This window comes from Epinephelus fuscoguttatus, linkage group LG20 (assembly GCF_011397635.1).
Source record: "Epinephelus fuscoguttatus linkage group LG20, E.fuscoguttatus.final_Chr_v1".
Taxonomy (NCBI): domain Eukaryota; kingdom Metazoa; phylum Chordata; class Actinopteri; order Perciformes; family Serranidae; genus Epinephelus; species Epinephelus fuscoguttatus.
This window is the reverse complement of record NC_064771.1, coordinates 25,767,413-25,786,656: the sequence shown is the minus strand read 5'-3', so window position 1 is coordinate 25,786,656 and position 19,244 is coordinate 25,767,413. Positions and strand designations below refer to the sequence as shown.

General features: G+C 37.7%; 1 protein-coding gene across 5 annotated transcripts in view; it reads left to right on the top strand.

The window, feature by feature from the left end:
• Positions 1-18,480, top strand: part of LOC125881075 (C-terminal-binding protein 2) — a 147,630-nt gene extending 129,150 nt beyond the window's left edge. For all 5 annotated transcript variants that reach the window (XM_049564026.1, XM_049564028.1, XM_049564027.1 and 2 more), the window contains 5 exons: positions 2,122-2,336; positions 3,691-3,821; positions 7,727-7,854; positions 14,358-14,475; positions 16,643-18,480. In XM_049564026.1, the coding sequence (XP_049419983.1) occupies positions 2,122-2,336; positions 3,691-3,821; positions 7,727-7,854; positions 14,358-14,475; positions 16,643-16,823 (773 nt within the window). In that variant the 3' untranslated portion in view covers positions 16,824-18,480. The remainder of the gene's footprint in view (positions 1-2,121; positions 2,337-3,690; positions 3,822-7,726; positions 7,855-14,357; positions 14,476-16,642) is intronic.
• The last annotated feature ends 764 nt before the right edge of the window (positions 18,481-19,244 follow it).

The window sequence follows — 19,244 nt, the reverse complement described above, 5'->3', positions numbered from 1 at the left end:
TGCTGATGCTGATGTCTGTATCTCTCTTTCAAGCTGCGCTTTTAACCAGCAGCTGAATGCAACAAGTTCATGCCTGTGCTCTGGTTGATCACGTCAGAGAAGGTTGATCAGAAAGTTCACCATCGTGGAAAAAAAAATTGACTGATTGTGTATTTATTAGAAGGAGTCTTTGTGCTGCCGTCTCTGATTGGCTGAGACTGAAAGAGAAAACAAACAGAACGATTCTCCTCGACTTTGACGCCTAAGAGCAGGACACAGTGCTCCATCACAAAGAGAGGACTCGGAGAGTGCGAAGGACTTTATCGATTCTTTTCACCAGCAGCAACATGCAACTCTCCGTCTCTCTGCAGCTGCTGCTGAACAACAGAGTCAACAACAGAGCCGAGACTCAGCCTACACAACAAATGGCTGCGAGAGACAGAGGGAGAGGCTCGTATGATACGGAGTCAGTTTCTGATTCACCGTCTCACGGCCTCAATTAGAAAGCAGTTACCTCACATTGTCCTCTTCCTGCGGAATTATTTCTCCATCGTGACTCCACCACTTATCGTTGATCATTTCCTTTCTAACAACAACACATCTCTTATATTAATCTCTTTTAGACATAAAAAATGACCTTCTAACTTCATAAAGGAAACAGATTACTTAAAGATGGACGGCTTTATTGGTTACATTTTATGTTTATGGTGTGTTTTTAATATTTTGCTCTTTCGTGATCATTGCTTATTAAACTGGAAAAATGTGTAGTTGATTTAGTTCAATCAGGAGAGGCTCGCTCTGAGAGAGAAGAATATTAAGTCACATGTAGACGCCATCGTGATGTCATCTACTCCAGGAGGGTGGTAAAGAAGTAGCAGATAAGGGATCCCCGCTGTATGGAGTCTAGACGCTGGTGGTGGTGCTGATGAGACAAGATGAAGGGTGTTTTAACATGTAGTCCGTTTAAAACAAACAAAACTCAGTCCTCTTAAAGTGTACCAGAAAGTAGACCGACAGCGAATGGACTCAGTTCTTTTTGTGTTCACGTTGTAAGTTCATTTCAAAGAGGACTTACTTACTTAAGCGTCACAGGGCGACCTGGTTTCGTCTATTTGTTCAAGCGCCCCAGTGTAACAGTGTGTGATCTAGAGGGCTGAATACAATGGCAAAGAGCAAAGTGAACCTGGATCACACAGGGCACAGGTTAAGCGAACCACACCGTGGACTTGAAGCGAACCGAATGAGTTTGGTGTTCACATATGTACAAAAATGCTGGGTCACAACTCTGAGTCCGCTCATAGGGCTGAAAGGACCAAATGTATAATCCACCCGAAGAGGGAGCGGAGGATCTGGAGCCCACATTTCCACCTTTTTTTGATTAGAACCATTGTTCTCAAGGATGTATCATCAACGTAGAGGGTTACACACAGTAATAGCAAGATGGTGGATCGTGTTGATTTTTGATTTGACTTTTTGTCCGATGATTTCTCACCTAATGTCTCTTGTTGCCTTCTCCATGCTGTCTTTCCAACCTGTAGAATATTACACGCACACTGATGTCATCATGGTTCACGCTTCAGGTCAAGGAATACCTGCTATTTTTTTGGGTTCCAGCTGGGAGCCTACGTTTTTTGATTCTGACCTTATTCATTTTTGGTCAAATTGCTCTTGGGTGCAGGAACCAGAACAGAACATCGTAAGTGCTAATATCGTAGGCAACTGGACTTGCTTGAGTTTCTTGAAGATGTTTCGCCTCTCATCCAGGGTCCCACCTGACCCTAATGACTCACATGGTGGCCAGGTGGGTCAGCGACTCACATTGTGACCTTAACGACTCACGTGAGAGCTCATGTGACCTCTATGACTCTGCAAGGGTTCCCACCCGTACCGGGTCACTTAGAACTGAAGAAGCTTCTTGGATGAGAGGCGAAACGTCTTCGAGAAACGCAAGCAAGTCCAGTTGCCTACGATATTAGCACTTACGATTACCATGACCTGGATGACTGAGAATCTTCACCGACCAGAACAGAACATGTTTCATATTGGTGTAAAGCGGTATCAGTCATTAAAACTTTGTCTCTCTTTATTTGTGTTTGACTGTGCACATAAATAAACGTGATTCCCTTTTTCCTGTACCCTCAGGTCGTTCGGGCCAGGCAGTGGCGGTGCGGGCCAAGGTTTTCGGCTTCAACGTCATCTTCTACGACCCCTACCTGCAGGACGGCCTGGAGCGCTCGCTGGGCGTCCAGCGCGTCTACACCCTGCAGGACCTGCTTTACCAGAGCGACTGTGTCTCCCTGCACTGCAACCTGAATGAACACAACCACCACCTCATCAACGACTTCACCATCAAACAGGTACATTATTAAAACGCGACACATCACGCAGACAGAGCCGAACATCCCGTTGAGCAGCTGTGACCTGACCTGAGCTTAATGCAGTGCTATCTAACAGGTAGACAAGCAGAGCTGCTGGTGTATTATTACTCTGTCAGCCTGGAGGCTGTCCTAAAGAGCATTATAGAGAGTAGAAAGAGAGAGAGGGGAGAAAAAAAGAGAGCGGAAACGGCAGCAGCCTTCTTGCCTGCACATTCCCTGCTCTTTATCTTAAGCTCCACCAAAGCTGGACACAAATTCATTCCTTTGCTCTGTCAAATGCAATTAGCGCCAGCCCACGGCTACAGCAAATATATCGACTAGGCTGCGCAGCAGGGGGCTGAGAGCACTGCGAGGGGAAAGTGCTGTTCTCTGAGTCAATAACTGCACTCTGAGGCGCCGCCTGGGGTGACACCTGCAGGGGCGCCGGGGAACTACACAGGCTGAAGAGGCATCTCCCTTCTGTGGATTTCTCCCCATGTTGCCACTCACTGTTTTCTCTTTGTCTTCCCTCTCCTGCGTCCCTCTTCCTGCGATTTGTGAGTTACAGTGTGTGTGGACGCAAACACAAGTGGGTGTGGAGTAAGAGCCTAACCTAGTTAACTCTGTGTCTTTTCCAAAGCTTAAGATTCTCAGCTGCCTAAGTGCTGCAATGAAAGAACACTTTCCTCTCTTTCCTCACCAAAAATCTTGGCAGTTGCTCTCGGCTTCTAAAGTGGAAACGTGTGTGTGTGTGTGTGTGTGTGTGTGTGTGTGTGTGTTTCTGTGTGTGTCAAAACCACCAAGGCCTAATAAAAGACTGCCTGCCAGCGTAAAGGCTTTTCATGCCCCTGGATTTCAGCTTTTGTCAAGATTAAGGGATTACTTTCTTCTGAGCATATTCATTTGATTTTTTTTTTCTTCCTCCCTCTTACACTTTTTGTTGTGCCATTTTTTTTTTTTCCCCACAAGCAGCAAGGGGTGGTGGCGCTGCCTCATCTCTCAGCTCACCCCTCATCCTTCATTTCATCTCTTGGTTTTTGGATAAAGACTGTTCTCTATCCCACATCTGACAATATTTTTCCCCAGGTGCTGTCTGTCTCCCAGATCTTTCAGGTGTCAGGCACAACAAAGGTGTCACAGATATTTTTTATTCTCAATTCCTGTCCTGTGTAATATGTTTTAAGACCTCCGATCCAGATTGATGTGTCGTGTTAGATCAAGCAGATTAATTTGACTGCCAGCCTGACAGACACACAAAAACAACCACATCTGGTCATTTGTCTGCAAAATAACTGGCTGTGTCTCTGTTTATCTGTGTTGATTTGTTTGTGTTTGTGTGTCTCGTGCACCGCAGATGCGTCAGGGTGCGTTCCTGGTTAACACCGCGCGGGGCGGCCTGGTGGATGAGAAGGCCCTGGCCCAAGCGTTGAAGGAAGGCAGGATACGTGGAGCCGCCTTGGATGTCCATGAGACGGAGCCCTTCACGTAAGCGTGCACACACAAATATCCCTCACACAGGCAGACAGATGAATGCTTCACTTACAGAGACGGATACAGACAAGGAAATAGATGGGTGTGCAAGGAGGGAACGAAAGCAACAAATTACAGACAGTCAAAAAGACAGAGAACCTTAAACAGCCGAGGAGAAAGACAGTCAGGCAGGCGGGCAGAAACAATGGCAGACATATGACGAGATAAAGACACCTCTAAAAGGCGCCTTCAAGGCTCTGAAGGTAATGGAATTCAGGAGACGGAGAGCTCCCTTTATTCCCGTCAGAGGAAACTAAAAACTAAAGATGCAGGTGGATGGTTTAGTGTGGAGACGTTCAACAAAGGGTCTGTCTTCTGGTCTATAAGCGTCCAAGCCCAGTGACTCACAGTAAACTGGGAGACAGTAAACATGGAGGGAAAGCCAGTTAGGCGCAAGAAGGTGAACTAGTATTGGTTCTTTCGTACTGTGGAAAAGGAGGAGAAACTGGTGGAGTAAACAAGAGCGTGTGTTTAATTTGTATCTGATCCACCAACCAGCACTTATTTTAGTGAGAAATCTTAGTTTTTGAAACAGTTCACGTCTCATTTCAAAGGTTTCCTTCTACTAAAATAGCACAGCTAATCAACAGAGGCTAGCAGCAAGTTGAGGCAACAAAATCCAAAAATAAAGTCTATATGTAAACACAGTTTATCTGATGCTGAATTGAAAAGAATGCTTCTGACATATAGGTGTTTCGAGACCAACATGTTTTTGCAGACACGTAAGAGATTGTTAAAATGTCATATTTCTTAAAGGAAGTTTGGTGTGACGTTTTCCCCCAGGAGCAGGATGGGAAGTAATCGCAGGAGGAATTTATTTTAAGTCTTGCAAATAGTGACCCTGCAAGATCCCCAGTTTTTGTGAAATCTTACAGTGTGTGACTGAAAACTCATCGAGGACTTAAGTTTTTTAAGTCTTTTCAAAGTCTTTTCAGAGACTTCTAGTGTATGGTGTGCATTAGTAAAAGAAAAAATAGTGTTTATTTTGATAGTTATCTTAGATTAGGCCTAGTCTTAAGATGAATATTATTATTAGCTTTAGTCCCATTTTAGTCATTTTTATCCTTTATAATTATAGTCAATGAAAATTCATGATATTTAATGCAGGATTTATACTGCATTAAAGGAAGCCGTACCCTACGCCGCACCCTACGCCGTAGCCTGACGTGCACCTCCCCAGAAATGTAACGACACATTGCGGCGACGCAGACCTCCTGTCTATTTCTGTAAGCTGAAACCATTTCCCTCAGTGGAAACAAAGCTTTTATTTACTTTAATTTCACAGATAAGAAACAATAAATTGTGAAGACAATAAAGCCTCCACAAAAATAGCATTTTAAGTCTTGTGTGTGATTTATCCTGGCTTCATATGAGCAGAGGAGATCTCTGCTCGTCACTAGGCTAATTTACACAATGTAAAATGCCATAGGCTTGTGCTAATAACGTTAGCATGTTGTATTTGTTTGGTGTTTAGTATAAGACAGTTGTTTTGTCCGTGAACCTTGTGAGATGTAATGGTGGATGAATTTGAGCAGAGGAAAAGTCCGCTAGCTGCTAGGCTAATTTATAAATGTAAAATGCCATAGGCTTGTGCTAATGACGTTAGCATGTTGTATCTGTGGGGAAAATGTGTCCAGATAAAGACAAATGTTTGTCTATGAATGCTGCGAGTTATAGTGAAGCCGATTTGTGTACTTGTGTTTGAAATTGTCGTTCAATCAACTAAACTTTACAGCACTTCACAGAAACTCTGTCACCGACTAGTTTTTTGGAGGTGTAACTGCAGAGTGACACAGACACACCTGTCATAAATGCTCACAATGGCGTAGGCTACGGCGTAGGCTCTGCAGAAGCTGACGCACAAGGATAAATCTGGCCTTAGTCAACTTTTATTTTTTCAATCTTTAAGCTAATCCAGTTAGGCTAGTTCATGTTTCAGAAATTAGAATCAAGTTGACAGCACCACTCACAATGACACAATGTGTCAACCCACCACTAACATTTTTGCCTTGTTTCATCAAGGAGAATGAAGCATAGATTTCGTCAGTTTTTTTTTTTTTTAATCAAGATCTATTTTTAGCTCATCAGTGTCTTGTTTTCATCATGAAAAAAGGTTGCTGACGAGAAATTTTCATCATAGTTTTGGTCAATGAAATTAACACTGTTTAAAATATGGCTACAATCAGCTCTACAAGCTTTACAGTGGTGAAACTTTCTCTGAAATTGGAGCCTAACTGAAAAAATATTATACACGTTCATCCTTTTACTTACCTCTCCCGCCTAAACATCACCCTTTATCTCTCCTCCTGCTGTCCCGTCGACATAATGCAGCTTTGAGCTACAATCTCCATTTCTATTTCCTCTCCTGCTCTCACCGGAGGGCAAACAACTTGACACACTTCCCAGTTTTCCACCTTTCTAAGAACCATGTTCACCATCTCAGGGGGTGACTGGTGTTGATGTGTTGTTCACGCATCAAGAGCAGTCAGGGAGTTTGGAGGCTGCTTGTTTCTGGCCGGCTGCTCAGCTGACTGGCTGCTCAAGAAGACTGAAACCCAGCCCGATGAAGCTGGAACTCATGCTCCGCTGACCCAATATGTCAACAGGGGAGGGTTTCATAACTTTGGCCCTCCATCCCACGCGACACGACACTGATTCAGGGCATCACTGAGGCGTTACACACCATACACAACCAGGCGAAGTGTTACAAGGATAGAGGAAGAGGTGGAGAGGGAGCTGATCTGGTTTTCAGTGCCACATGAGTGGACAGAAATGAGGGAAAGAAGTTTTGGAAAAGATTGTGGCGTGTGTGAATAACAGGATCTGACATTTTCTCCTGTTGGCCATGTTTCCAGAAAATTGTCATGCAAATTGAACGGAAACATTTCATGTTGTTTGAGGAAACACTGAATGGTAATTAGTTACAATATGAAATGAGTTGATGCACATGAACGCTCCCTCTGATTGTCCTAATAATGAATAACGTCTGCCATATTTGATATTGTCACACAACGCAAAAACAAAAAAATGCCCATGGCAATATTTTAATGCACAAACTTGCACTGGCTATGCAAAACAATATAGCAATAGCAGGTGTGATGGGACTCAGTGGAGAGATAATATCTACATCTCAGAATATCCAGTGTCACTGTTCAGCTGTTGGGTGTAACATGAAACAATTGTTGGTTTGTCCATGCTAAGCCGCTGTCATTTATTTGACAAAAGCACTCTATTTGCCTCTTGCTATTTCTCAACATGATGTTTTTATGACAATTTTTCCATTACGTGAGCATTAATCCAATTTCCTTTATTTTACCAGGTAAAAATTCATTGAGATTTAAAACCTCTTTTCCAAGAGTGGCCTGGCCAAGACGGCAGCACAATTAAAAGCTTAACAACCCCCTCCAGACATGTTATAAGACATAAAAATACAAATGTTTTGATTAAAAATTTGTGTCAGACATGTTGCTTCTACAAAAAGCGTTGTTACAAATTTTTGAAATTACATCTTCTCCTTCCACGTTAAAAACAAAATTTAGAAGCCAGGAATTCTTTGCTGTAAAGTCTATTCTCAGTGTGCTGGAGGGTTCAGGTTTCTGCGCAGAGAAACTTTCCCTCTCCAGCAGATGAATGTGAAAACAAACTTTTAAGTGTCAAACTCATTCATCATTCGGTACTGTGAAGGCCAAACAACAATAAGCAAAACACATTTAATGGAGGGGGACTTTTTGTGACACCGGGAGAGAACATGCATTCATTTTGTTCATCATAATTCACAAAGAAAAAAAAGTCTTCTTACATAATACATTTTTTTCTTATTTGCCTTTTTCTTCCTTTATTTTCCCCTCTGCGTGATGTAGTTTTGCTCAGGGCCCCCTGAAAGATGCCCCAAACCTGATCTGCACACCACACACAGCCTGGTACAGTGAGCAGGCCTCTCTGGAGATGAGGGAGGCTGCAGCCACAGAGATCCGAAGAGCCATCACTGGTACGTTGTCACATAAACAGATTTCACATCTATTCTTGTTACAGCTTCTATACAGGCATTTTGAAAAAACTTCAATACCTTTTCAGACCTTTTGTACTGACCCTTTCCATACATTTAAAGACCTCCCTACCACCTTAGGTCATAACTGGTGACATTGCTAACACATTAAATTAATATTTATGATACATTGATTGTGAGATGGTAGATCTAAACACTCTAAGTTTGTGCTGGACAACTGTAACAATACGGCATCAATCAGATAGACATAGAAGTATAGTATGCCATAGAAATAACAATACAAAATGTCAAAGTATATTATGCAAAAATAAGTCATAAAAAATGTGATAGTATAGTATGGCATGAAAATTTCATAAAATTATCATAAAAAGTGTCATCATATAGTGTGACGTAAAAATGGCATAAAAAACATCATAGTATAGTATGGCATGAAAAATCTGAAAAAGTGTCATAGTATGGTGTGGTATGAAAATATCATAAAATGTGTCATAGTACGGTATGTCATAAAAGTATCATAAAATTTGTCATAGTATAGTATGGCTTAAAAATATCAACAAAAAGTGTCATAGCATTGTATTGCATAAAAATATCATAAAAATTGTCAGAGTATACTATGGTGTAAAAATATAAAAACGTTATAGTTTAGTATGGCTTACAAATATCATAAAAAGTGTCATAGAATACTATGGTGTGAAAATATATTAAAAAAAAATGCCATAGTTTAGTATGGCTTAAAGGTATAAAAAATGTCATAATATAGTATGGCTTAAAAATATGCAAAGTATCACAGTATAGTATCCTGTCAAAATATCATGGAAAGGGTCATAGTATTGTGTTGCATAAAAATGTAATTAAAAAAGGTCATAGTATGGTATGGCGATGAATTGTCACAGTAAAGTATGGCATAAAAATATAATAAAAAGTGTCGTAGTATAGTATGGTGTAAAAATGTAAAGAAAAACGTCAACATATCATGTCGTCTAAAATCATGAAAAAACGTCATAGTATAGCATGTCGTCCAAAAATTATGAAAAAAGTCATAGTATGTCGTCCAAAATCATGACAAAAAGTCATAGTATAGTATGTTGTCCAAAATTATGAAAAAAGTCATAGTATAGTATGTTGTTCAAAATCATGAAAAAAAGTCATAGTATAGTATGTTGTCCAAAATTATAAAAAAAAGTCATAGTATAGTATGTTGTCCAAAATTATGAAAAAAGTCATAGTATAGTATGTTGTTCAAAATCATGACAAAAAGTCATAGTATAGTATGTTGTCCAAAATTATGAAAAAAGTCATAGTATAGTATGTTGTTCAAAATCATGAAAAAAAGTCATAGTATAGTATGTCGTCCAAAATTATGAAAAAAGTCATAGTATAGTATGTTGTTCAAAATCATGACAAAAAGTCATAGTATAGTATGTTGTCCAAAATTATGAAAAAAGTCATAGTATAGTATGTTGTTCAAAATCATGAAAAAAAGTCATAGTATAGTATGTCGTCCAAAATCATGACAAAAAGTCATAGTATAGTATGTTGTCCAAAATTATGAAAAAAGTCATAGTATAGTATGTTGTTCAAAATCATGAAAAAAAGTCATAGTATAGTATGTTGTCCAAAATTATGAAAAAAGTCATAGTATAGTATGTCGTTCAAAATTATGAAAAAAGTCATAGTATAGTATGTTGTTCAAAATCATGAAAAAAAGTCATAGTATAGTATGTTGTCCAAAATTATGAAAAAAGTCATAGTATAGTATGTTGTTCAAAATTATGAAAAAAGTCATAGTATAGTATGTTGTTCAAAATCATGAAAAAAAGTCATAGTATAGTATGTCGTCCAAAATTATGAAAAAAGTCATAGTATAGTATGTTGTCCAAAATTATGAAAAAAGTCATAGTATAGTATGTGGTCCAAAATTATGAAAAAAGTCATAGTATAGTATGTTGTTCAAAATCATGAAAAAAGTCATAGTATAGTATGTTGTCCAAAATTATGAAAAAAGTCATAGTATAGTATGTTGTTCAAAATCATGAAAAAAAGTCATAGTATAGTATGTCGTTCAAAATTATGAAAAAAGTCATAGTATAGTATGTTGTTCAAAATCATGAAAAAAAGTCATAGTATAGTATGTTGTCCAAAATTATGAAAAAAGTCATAGTATAGTATGTTGTCCAAAATTATGAAAAAAGTCATAGTATAGTATGTTGTCCAAAATTATGAAAAAAAGTCATAGTATAGTATGTTGTCCAAAATTATGAAAAAAGTCATAGTATAGTATGTTGTCCAAAATTATGAAAAAAGTCATAGTATAGTATGTTGTTCAAAATTATGAAAAAAGTCATAGTATAGTATGTTGTTCAAAATCATGAAAAAAGTCATAGTATAGCATGTCATCCAAAATTATGAAAAAAGTCATAGTATAGTATGTTGTTCAAAATTATGAAAAAAGTCATAGTATAGTATGTTGTTCAAAATCATGAAAAAAAGTTATAGTATAGTATGTCGTCCAAAATTATGAAAAAAGTCATAGTATAGTATGTTGTCCAAAATTATGAAAAAAAGTCATAGTATAGTATGTCGTCCAAAATTATGAAAAAAGTCATAGTATAGTATGTCGTCCAAAATTATGAAAAAAGTCATAGTATAGTATGTTGTTCAAAATTATGAAAAAAGTCATAGTATAGTATGTCGTCCAAAATTATGAAAAAAGTCATAGTATAGTATGTTGTCCAAAATTATGAAAAAAGTCATAGTATAGTATGTTGTTCAAAATCATGAAAAAAGTCATAGTATAGTATGTTGTTCAAAATCATGAAAAAAAGTCATAGTATAGTATGTTGTTCAAAATCATGAAAAAAGTCATAGTATAGTATGTTGTTCAAAATCATGAAAAAAAGTCATAGTATAGTATGTTGTCCAAAATTATGAAAAAAGTCATAGTATAGTATGTCGTCCAAAATTATGAAAAAAGTCATAGTATAGTATGTTGTTCAAAATCATGAAAAAAGTCATAGTATAGTATGTTGTTCAAAATTATGAAAAAAGTCATAGTATAGTATGTTGTCCAAAATTATGAAAAAAGTCATAGTATAGTATGTTGTCCAAAATTATGAAAAAAAGTCATAGTATATTATGTCTTCAAAAATTATGAAAAAGTCATAGTATAGTATGTTGTTCAAAATTATGAAAAAGTCATAGTATAGTATGTTGTTCAAAATTATGAAAAAAGTCATAGTATAGTATGTCGTCCAAAATTATGAAAAAAGTCATAGTATAGTATGTTGTCCAAAATTATGAAAAAAGTCATAGTATAGTATGTTGTTCAAAATTATGAAAAAAGTCATAGTATAGTATGTCGTCCAAAATTATGAAAAAAGTCATAGTATAGTATGTTGTTCAAAATTATGAAAAAAGTCATAGTATAGTATGTTGTTCAAAATTATGAAAAAAGTCATAGTATAGTATGTTGTCCAAAATTATGAAAAAAATGTCATAGTATAGTATGTTGTCCAAAATTATGAAAAAAATGTCATAGTATAGTATGTCGTCAAAATATCATAAAAAAATGTCATAGTATAGTATGTCGTCCAAAATTATGAAAAAAGTCATAGTATAGTATGTTGTTCAAAATTATGAAAAAAGTCATAGTATAGTATGTTGTTCAAAATTATGAAAAAAGTCATAGTATAGTATGTTGTCCAAAATTATGAAAAAAGTCATAGTATAGTATGTTGTTCAAAATTATGAAAAAAGTCATAGTATAGTATGTCGTCCAAAATTATGAAAAAAGTCATAGTATAGTATGTTGTCCAAAATTATGAAAAAAATGTCATAGTATAGTATGTTGTCCAAAATTATGAAAAAAATGTCATAGTATAGTATGTCGTCAAAATATCATAAAAAATGTCATAGTATAGTATGTTGTCCAAAATTATGAAAAAAATGTCATAGTATAGTATGTTGTCCAAAATTATGAAAAAAATGTCATAGTATAGTATGTCGTCCAAAATTATGAAAAAAGTCATAGTATAGTATGTTGTTCAAAATTATGAAAAAAGTCATAGTATAGTATGTTGTTCAAAATTATGAAAAAAGTCATAGTATAGTATGTCGTCCAAAATTATGAAAAAAGTCATAGTATAGTATGTTGTTCAAAATTATGAAAAAAGTCATAGTATAGTATGTCGTCCAAAATTATGAAAAAAGTCATAGTATAGTATGTTGTCCAAAATTATGAAAAAAGTCATAGTATAGTATGTTGTACAAAATCATGAAAAAAAGTCATAGTATAGTATGTGGTCCAAAATTATGAAAAAAGTCATAGTATAGTATGTTGTTCAAAATTATGAAAAAAGTCATAGTATAGTATGTTGTTCAAAATAATGAAAAAAAGTCATAGTATAGTATGTTGTCCAAAATTATGAAAAAAGTCATAGTATAGTATGTTGTTCAAAATCATGAAAAAAAGTCATAGTATAGTATGTTGTTCAAAATAATGAAAAAAAGTCATAGTATAGTATGTGGTCCAAAATTATGAAAAAAGTCATAGTATAGTATGTTGTACAAAATCATGAAAAAAAGTCATAGTATAGTATGTGGTCCAAAATTATGAAAAAAGTCATAGTATAGTATGTCGTCCAAAATTATGAAAAAAGTCATAGTATAGTATGTTGTTCAAAATTATGAAAAAAGTCATAGTATAGTATGTGGTCCAAAATTATGAAAAAAGTCATAGTATAGTATGTTGTTCAAAATTATGAAAAAAGTCATAGTATAGTATGTTGTTCAAAATTATGAAAAAAGTCATAGTATAGTATGTTGTCCAAAATTATGAAAAAAGTCATAGTATAGTATGTTGTACAAAATCATGAAAAAAAGTCATAGTATAGTATGTTGTCCAAAAATCATGAAAAAAGTCATAGTGTAGCATGTCGATCAAAATCATTAAAAAACGTCATAGTATAGTATGTGGCCCAAAACCATGAAAACAATTCAATCATAATAAATGTTATAAAATAGAATGCCATAAAAGTATCATTAAAAAAGGTCATGATATAGCATGCCATAAAAAATATTATAAAAATGTCATACTATTGTTACAACACGGCTCTTAGGCTGCAACAAGAATGAGAGACGAGACGAATGTGCAAATAGTTAAAAGGGTATTTATTCACAAAATAACTTTAAATAACTGAATAAACATGAAGGTCAGTTATCAGTCATGTCTGCGTGTATGGGTGTGTGGAAATGTCTGTAGACAAAGCAAAAGAACAGCAGCTGTGTCATGAGGGAAGAGGAGCCTCTGATGGAAGGTGGTGAGCTTTACATGATAAAGCACACATGACCAGGTGTGGCTCATGATGTCAACGTCGACCCTTTGCCTTAACCTGCATCCTATAACAGAAAAGAAAGGCCAGGGAAACAGGCACACCTAGTGGAGTGGAGGGGTCTAACAGTATGGTATGACATTGAAATATAAAAAGCATCATAGTATAGTATGGCTTAAAAATATCACAAAAAAATGTTATACTATAGTATGGTATAAAATATCATAAAACTTTTCGCAGTATAGTATGCTGTCCAAAACCATGAAAAAAAGTCATAGTATTCTATGGAATAAAAATTTAAAAAGGGTCACAGTATAGTATGGCATAAAAATATCAGAAAAAGTGTCATAGTATAGTATGGAATAAAAATACCAAAAGGGTTATAGTATTCTATGGAATAAAAATCTAAAAAGGGTCATAGTACAGTATGGCATAAAAATATCATATAAAGTGCCATAGCATAGTATGGAATAAAAATATCCTAAAAAGTTCCAGAGTCTAGTATAGCGTAAAAATGCCATAAAAAACAAAGAAATGTCATAACGTAAAAATAGCATAAAAACATTATAGCATAAAAATATAAAAAATGTCAGTGTAGTATGGCATAAAAAAAAAACCGGATAAAAAAAAGTCATAAAAGACTCTGACCAAAACAAGACATCTACTCCCTCTGTACCTTCCATGATTAGGCTCACAACCCCCACCCCCCCATACCATCCCACACCCACACATATACACACATCTATAAGCTAACACACACATGCACGCACTCCTCAGCTGACTATATGACCTGTTGCACGTCTTTCTTTCCCAGATGTCACATTTCCACTTCAATAGGCCCTGGGCAGCCTTTATTAAATCTGGACCTCTTAATAGATGTCATCATTAGCTCCCCGATGCAGAACAGAGCAGAGTGGAGCTCAGGGGCTGGCCTGCCAGATAACATCCAGATTGTTGAATGATCTTAATTTGCATTTGTGTATCCATGCCTGATATGTTTGTCAGTCTGAACTCATTAACACTTTGTGTCGTCTGGTCGCTCAGCTCCTGTATGAAGTTACGGCCTGTTAGAGACTGTGATGTATGCCGGTGTGCTTCACTGCTTTTAATTGTGTGTGTGTGTGTGTGTGTGTGTGTGTTTGGCTCACATGACAGGCCGTATCCCTGACAGCCTAAGAAACTGCGTCAACAAGGAGTTCTTCGTCACCACAGCACCATGGGCGGTTATGGATCAACCAGGCGTTCACCCTGAGCTCAACGGCGCTGCTTACAGGTAGGGACTGAGCATGCAGATGGCTAGCAAATGTCCTCCTTCCCATTTCAGAAAAAAAAGCTGCCCTGCATTTTTGTGATTGTGTTTTAATATGACAGTAAAAGTCAATGTTAATATGGTTTTGCAGTATTGTGTACCCCTGTGGGTGCCTTTTCTCTTGCTATATTAATAAAGAAATCCTAAAACATGCCATGCCATTAATCCCTTTCCCCCCTATGTTCACTGTTTTAAACTAGTCATGTGTTATAGTATAACTCAATACTCTGCTATCGATCCTAGTGCCCTAGTGCCACTGTCCTCTGTAGTAGTAGAAAGGTAATTCTCTGCCCACCTGAGGGCTCTTCCTGATCTCAGCATGTCCGCCTTCATGTGCTTCTTTCACGCAGCCAAGTGAACCAAACTCTCCCGGCCGTAACAACCGGTGTCCCCCAAGACAAAATTATTGCCTAGATCAGGAGAAGGTAAATACAACCATCCGGGCCAACAGCCTCTCGTCTGGAGGTCCCGGATAAGACCCTCTCACCTGAGCTCACGTGATGTGTGTCCCCTCTATAATCCTCCCAAGTACTCACCTGTTTGACTGAGCACAGAGTAGAGATGGATGGCAGCGAATGTGGGTTTTGAGTGTCCTCAGTAAGCATGACATGAAGCCATTCAGATGCAGTTTCATGGATGGTGTTATGCTTCGTGGTTTCCTTTTTATGGGCTGGGATTGGGTTGGATTAAACGTCTCTCAACTGCATTGTACTTTTTCTTTCTCTCGGGTTGAATGTTACTGTACGGAGCTCCAAAAGGGGTCAAGGTGGATTTTTTTTTTTTTACTGAACTACTTTTTGCGTTCCCTTGCATTCAGTTAGTGTGTTCAGTCTAGTTATAATACACTGTGAGTTTAGTTTAGAGGGAATGCAAAATGGAAAAAAAAAAAAAATCTTACCATGACCCCTTCAGGGGCTCCATATTACTGGGAATTTCCTCACTTCCTTTTGCCAGAATAATGTAGCATTATGGCTCTTTTCCACCAAATAGTCCTAAGAACCAAAAAAGAATTTGTAAGTCATTCATCAAGAAAGAAAATTCTGTCATTTTTTTTTAGCTCTAAAATATAGTTATTTTTCTCTGGCTTGTTCTCTACTTTTTTAACCGCGACATCACTTTTCTTGTGCTGCTCTCGGATGCCTTTCGCAAGTATTTAAACCTTTGAAGCCTGAGTAAATTAATGTGATTTGTGAACACATGGGGGAAAAAGCTATGAGCAACTTGGTAAGAAATGTCTCACAAATTGCAAAAAATAAAAATATTAAAAGATTATTTAAAATAAAAAACATTTATTTAGTATTATTAAAAAAAATAATAATTATTCAAAAACTAGAATTTTCTTGTTTTAATTTTCCAGTTTTACTAATTTCTTGCTACTTTTTTGGGTCATTTTTTCTTTCGTTGCTCATTGCCATTTTCCCCATGTTTTCAAAGGGTTAAGGGTCTTAAATTCAGTTTTATGAACATAAGGCCTTAAATGCCATGAAAAACTTTTCAATTTGAATTTCTATGAACATTTAATCAATTTAATTTATCCATATTTTAATTGATTTTTGTCAAAATAAGTCCCGCGTCTTTGTGTCTACATTTCTGATGTTACAAGTCTTTAAACCTACCACTGAACCTAATGCAGTCTTATTTACTTTATACTTGCACTTATCTGTTGGCAGAAACTTAGCTCACTCTACCTCTGCATGGGACCACATATTTATACCTTATACCATAAGTTACCTGCAGACCCTGCAAAAGAAAAATAACTTGTCTAAAAGTCAGTCTTAGGTTAAAAAGTATCTTGAAAAAGGTCTTAGAAAGCATTAAATTGAAGTATCTAATACATGAATTCAGCCTGTCTTGCCCTTTTTTAGACAAGTCTGGAACCCAGTAACATATCTTCAGTCAGCTTTATTTAGTACTTAAGTACTCAACCTCAGTAACTCCTAAACAATCAGAAAATAAAGCAGCAAGGACGGCTGTAAATGCAGCTCCTGTGGTGGAAAGGAGCCAGTAGTATCGGAGAATCCTGTCTTTCACGGTGCTGGGAATGTGGGCTAGTCAACCTGTGAGCGCACTACACCCACTCTGAGAGTCGCACCGTCTGTAACACTAATCTCTCACCTTCTGTTTTCCCCAGATACCCGCCAGGTGTAGTTGGAGTGGCTCCGGGCGGCATCCCGGGGGCGTTAGAGGGCATGGTGCCAGGTGGGGTGCCCATCGCCCACACCCTGCCCTCTGGTACACACCCGTCCCAGGCCCCGTCGCCCAACCAGCCCTCCAAACACGGCGAGACCAGAGAGCACCTCACCGAGCAATAGCAGCAGAAGGGATCCAAAAACGGCAACATCTCATCCGACCTGTCGACACTCAGAAGCAACCAATCACAAAGCAACCGACCAACTGGGACCAAGAGACAGTGAAACAACACAAGCGGCTGCCTGTTAAACCAGTCAGCATCTGGGAACAAAGGAAGTGTTCCGGGGAATTTGTACTTTTAACGTTTTAGTTTTTACTCTGTCTCTTTGGGTTCAGTACCGACTTTACTCTTTGATGATGATGATGATGGGTTTTTTTGTTTTTGTTTTGTTTTTTCTTCGGGACATGCCTATGATTGTGGACACAGAGTCCAGTGTTTTTAGCGCTCCGGGATTACCCGATGAGACTCTGTCCTGCCCCCCTACACCTCAGAGCTCATGGGAAATGTAGGCCCACATCTCAACACACCAATGGGCGAACAAGAAAAACTTTGGCATCATGTGCTACTGGACCTTAACCCCCCCTCGATCCCGCCCCTCCTGACTCCCTCCTGATCCTCCCCTCCACCCAGCTCCTACCCTCCTTATGTAACTAATGTGTGTTGTTTAGGCCCCTCATTATGCCTCAGAAGAGAATTATTATTTTTTTCTTTCAATCTTCAGTGTGAATGACTAAAAATGGATTATTGACTATATATATTTATCATTCGTCAAACAAAAGGAAAAGATTGCTCATCAGTTATAGTAATCTAGAGTGGGTTTTAACCCTTTCCTGGCAATAATATAATACAGTTGCAGTTGCAGTTTTTCACCACTTGAGGGCACTTCTACACAGTGTGGGGGATTTCTCCTGCACCTGAGACCACTGAGACCATAAGTTGCTCTGATATATTTAGTGTAATTATTTTCTAAGCAGTAAACACTAAAAACATTCACTTTACATATGACTGTAGCTGAATTCTGAGGTAAAAGGATCCAGAGGGAGCTGCCAGCTAAGTATTTAACTTTTCTCTTTAGTTGTTAAGAGTTGGTGATGTGTCAGTGTGACTGTGAGCTGTGACGATGGGTTTTTTTTAATCATAAGAAAACAAAAAACAAAAAAAGTTTGGTGTGACTGCATCTGATTCTTCTCTGGACATTTGTGACGACAGCTGACGGACACCCGATCTCATCTTCTTCGAGCACATTTCACACTAAAGACAGGAAAGGGTTAAAGCAAACTTAATTTCTTAATGACTCAGGAAAACACTTTTTTGCAGATATTGTTTATTCCCAGAATTTTGTCCTTGAGGAAAAAAAAAAAAGATAAGACTAATCTGGTTAGTCTGGATATTTTCTCTCCTCCCTCATCCTCTCCATTGTGGTATTTTTATATACAAGGCGCATCCCACGTTTTTGGTGTTAAAGAGTTTTGAAGAGTCCTGTTAGATTTGTATTGCCTAGTTAAATGTTCCTATAACCATAGTCCTATGTGATCCGCCCCCTCTCTCTTCTCTCCTTCTTAAATTTTCTTTGTTCTATTGAAGGCCAGGTTCTTTGGGGCATCCTGTACTCTGTGAGAGCAATAGCAGAAACTCCTACTTAGTGTCCCAACAATAGCAGAAGAGGCAGCCAGCAGTATGTTTTTGTTTTTAGTGTGAGTATTTGTATTTGTTTCTTGTACAAGGTGAACATTTAGCATTCAGTGCAGTTCAAATAAAAGATACGATTCTGAGAACCAGCTGTCTGTACCAGCTTGATTTTTAATCCTGTGCTCTATTGTACTAGCAGCCGCTAGAAAGCTGTAGTTGGTAACTTTAATTTTAAAAACTGTTAAATCATTTTTGCTGAAACTGTCACTATAACCACACAGCAGTACATGAGACTGATAATCAGTGATAAAATCATGCACCTCTGTCTCCTCGTAGTGCATCTCATGGCATTTATCCACCACACTGGAACGAAAACAACCAATCAGAGCAGAAGAATCACTGCTCCTTAACTGCAGTCCAGCTGCCAAACAAGGCACCACTGATCAAATATGCCTATTTCTCGCCTCTCGAGAAATAGGCCATGCAGTGACAGACTCTTGATTCATATTTGATCAGCGCTGCCTATCCCAGCTGACACTGGGCGCAAGGTGGGGTACACCCTGGACAGGTCACCAGACTATTTGTTACATGCACCTATGGGCAATTTAGAGTCACCACTCAACCTGCATGTCTTTGGATTGTGGGAGGAAGCTGGAGTACCCAGAGAAAACCCACGATGACAGGGGAAGAACATGCAAACTCTGCAAAAAAAGGGCTCCCCCACCCCGGGGTTCGGCCCAGTAACCCTCTTGCTGTGAGGCGACAACGCTAACCACTGTCTCGCCGTGTCGCCCTACTGCTAGTGTATAGTGACAGTTTGAGCAAAATGACAAACTGTGGCTTATATGTAATCTTAAATCTGTATTGCTTTATCCTTTGTCACAGGGGGCGCCAAATTATTAAAGTCCTGATA